Here is a 2,685-nt window from a genome sequence, read left to right on the forward strand (position 1 = left end):
CTCTCCTATGTTCGTACTTATTTCATATTATTTGTTTGTTTGTGACCTTTCCTTAGCTCATTTATGTAACACTATTTCTGTATATTTACGTTTTGACTATTGTATGTATTATTCTGCCTTGAAAATGAAGTTGTGTAACTTCAAAAAGTTGGCACCGAAATATCTACTAGTTTGACTATCCTGCCTCAGTGTTTAAATGTCCTTTGCTGATCATCTACATAGATTGCCTCTTGAAATACGTCGCCTTGTTCGCAGTATTGAACAAGTTAAAAAAAAATTGTGAGTTGTCATCATGCTATTATATACAACATTTCTTGCCAGAGGGAGAACCTCCTGCCTAAGTATACGCATATGAATATATATATATATATATATATATATATATATCTATATATATATATATATATATATATATATATATATATATATATGTTCGAGTCCTCGGGCGTACCACGTTACAATTTCTGCATGCGCTTATATGGCTTAGAATTAAAGTGCATTGTGGTTGATAATATATATATATGAATAGAATCGCCACTGACGGCGTATGTCAACCAAATAATTCCGACAGGGACAGCTGTCGGAATTATTTGATTTATATATATATATATATATATATATATATATATATATATATATATACATAAATATATATATATATATATATATATATATATATATATATGTGTGATGAGTGGTTTAGACAGATGAGAGACTGGGTGGAGGGAGAATAAGCGAAGATGGGCTGGAACTTTTTATTGCTTATACGTTTCGACCGTTTCTTCAGTAAGCTGTCTACAAACAGTTTGGACCACACATCTATACATCCGAGGATGGGAACATGGACAGGTCACCCCGCTGGCTGTCTGGGGATTCCCTTTCCCGTATCATGCATACGTTTCCCAATTGTATTTATAATTAATTTACTTGCTGCCTTTGACAAACAAACAAAACCTTCCCTGTCATTGATATTTTCATAATAATTAATGTAGGCAGCTTCAACAGTCTTCCTCATGTCTCTCCTTAATCCCGTGTGTAAAACCTCGACTCCATCCCAGTGGGGCAAATGTCCAGATCGGTCAGCATGTTGGACGAGTGAGTTAGACGTCCTGTGTGACCTCAAGTCTCGTTTGTGCTCAGCTATGCGTTTCTCGACGCCTCGACCTGACTCGCCGTAATACGAAGATGAGCATCTACCGCAAGGAATGCGATAGATGGTACTGAGGGCGTTTGGAAAAATCGTCAAGACCAAGAATATAAAAAGACTGTCCCAAAACGCCCTCAGTACCATCTATCGCATTCCTTGCGGTAGATGCTCATCTTCGTATTACGGCGAGTCAGGTCGAGGCGTCGAGAAACGCATAGCTGAGCACAAACGAGACTTGAGGTCACACAGGACGTCTAACTCACTCGTCCAACATGCTGACCGATCTGGAGGAGGCGACTAAAGAAGCTGATGTAACAGACCGTCCCTTCACTCCTCAGGAGCTGGAGCAGGCAAAGAGACGGGGCCGTGACACAGCAGCAGGGGCCGACGGCGTGACGTACACCATAATCGCTCACGCCGGGCCAGCTGGGGACGCCGCCCTGCTGGCCATAGTCAACGAGTCGTGGATGGCGGGATGCCTGCCTCCTTCGTGGAAGGAGGCTGACATCCAACCAATCCCCAAACCGAGGGAGCCCACTAAGCTAAGGCCTATCTCCCTCCTCAGCTGCACGGCCAAAACGGCTGAGAGAATGGTGCTTGCTCGCCTTCAGTGGCGTGTGGGGCCACTACACCCCCACATTTTCGGCTACACCCGCGGCAGGAGCACGGCGGACAGTATCCTGACACTGCTGAATCAAGTTAACCACCGCCCCGCCATCGTTGTCTTCCTCGACTTGGAAAAGGCATTCGAGCTGGCCAGCCCTCACGCCATCCTCGCCGCCCTCGTAAGGAAGGGCGTGATGGGAAGGATGCTAGCCTGGCTCCGCGACTATCTGCAGCATCGCCGCGCCAGGGTAAAATTCCAGGGCCTGAAGTCCATCTTCCAGAGGTTGGAGAACGGGACGACCCAGGGTGGTATCCTCAGCCCCCTCCTCTTCAACCTGCTGATGGAGCAGCTGGTGGCCCTGCCCTTCCACAATGGCACCATCCTCCTCAGCTATGCCGATGACCTCGCCCTCGTGGTCACCGGGAGGGGCAACAAGCTCAGGAAGGCGCAGCAGGCGCTCGACATTATCAGCGGGAAATGCGAGGAGCTGGGACTCAAAATCTCTGCAGAGAAGTCCCGCGCCATGATGGTGAGGGCTGCCGACCCGGCAGGTCAGCTCTGCGTCCAGGGCGTCGGACTGGCCTGGGCCAACTCATACCGGTACCTCGGGGTATGGGTGGACAAGTGGCTGTCCTTTACAGCCCACGCCGCCTACCTGAGGGAAAGGGCCCAGGCTAGGCTGAACGTAATGCGAGCCATGACACGACCCACAGCGGGGACTACTTTCTCCGTCCTCCGACTGTACTTCATGTTTGCAGTGCGCTCCCTGGTGGACTACAGCGCCCCAGTCCTCATATCGCTCTCCGTAGCCAACAGGAGCGGCTCGAGGTGCTGCAAAACACCGCCATGAGGATGATGCTGGGAGCTCCGAGATGGACCAGTGCGTGCGTCATGCAGAACGAGACCCGCCTGGTGCCACTCACCACCAGAG

At 48.9% G+C, this 2,685-nt stretch overlaps 1 protein-coding gene across 1 annotated transcript in view; it reads left to right on the forward strand.

The window, feature by feature from the left end:
* Positions 1 to 170, forward strand: part of LOC143022969 (uncharacterized) — a 1,349-nt gene extending 1,179 nt beyond the window's left edge. The window contains exon 2 of the mRNA XM_076181399.1: positions 149 to 170. Coding sequence (XP_076037514.1) covers positions 149 to 170 — 22 coding nt within the window. The remainder of the gene's footprint in view (positions 1 to 148) is intronic.
* Positions 171 to 2,685: the final 2,515 nt, after the last annotated feature.

This window comes from Oratosquilla oratoria, unplaced genomic scaffold, assembly GCF_046742065.1.
Source record: "Oratosquilla oratoria isolate Oo_2021 unplaced genomic scaffold, ASM4674206v1 SCAFFOLD248, whole genome shotgun sequence".
Lineage (NCBI taxonomy): Eukaryota > Metazoa > Arthropoda > Malacostraca > Stomatopoda > Squillidae > Oratosquilla > Oratosquilla oratoria.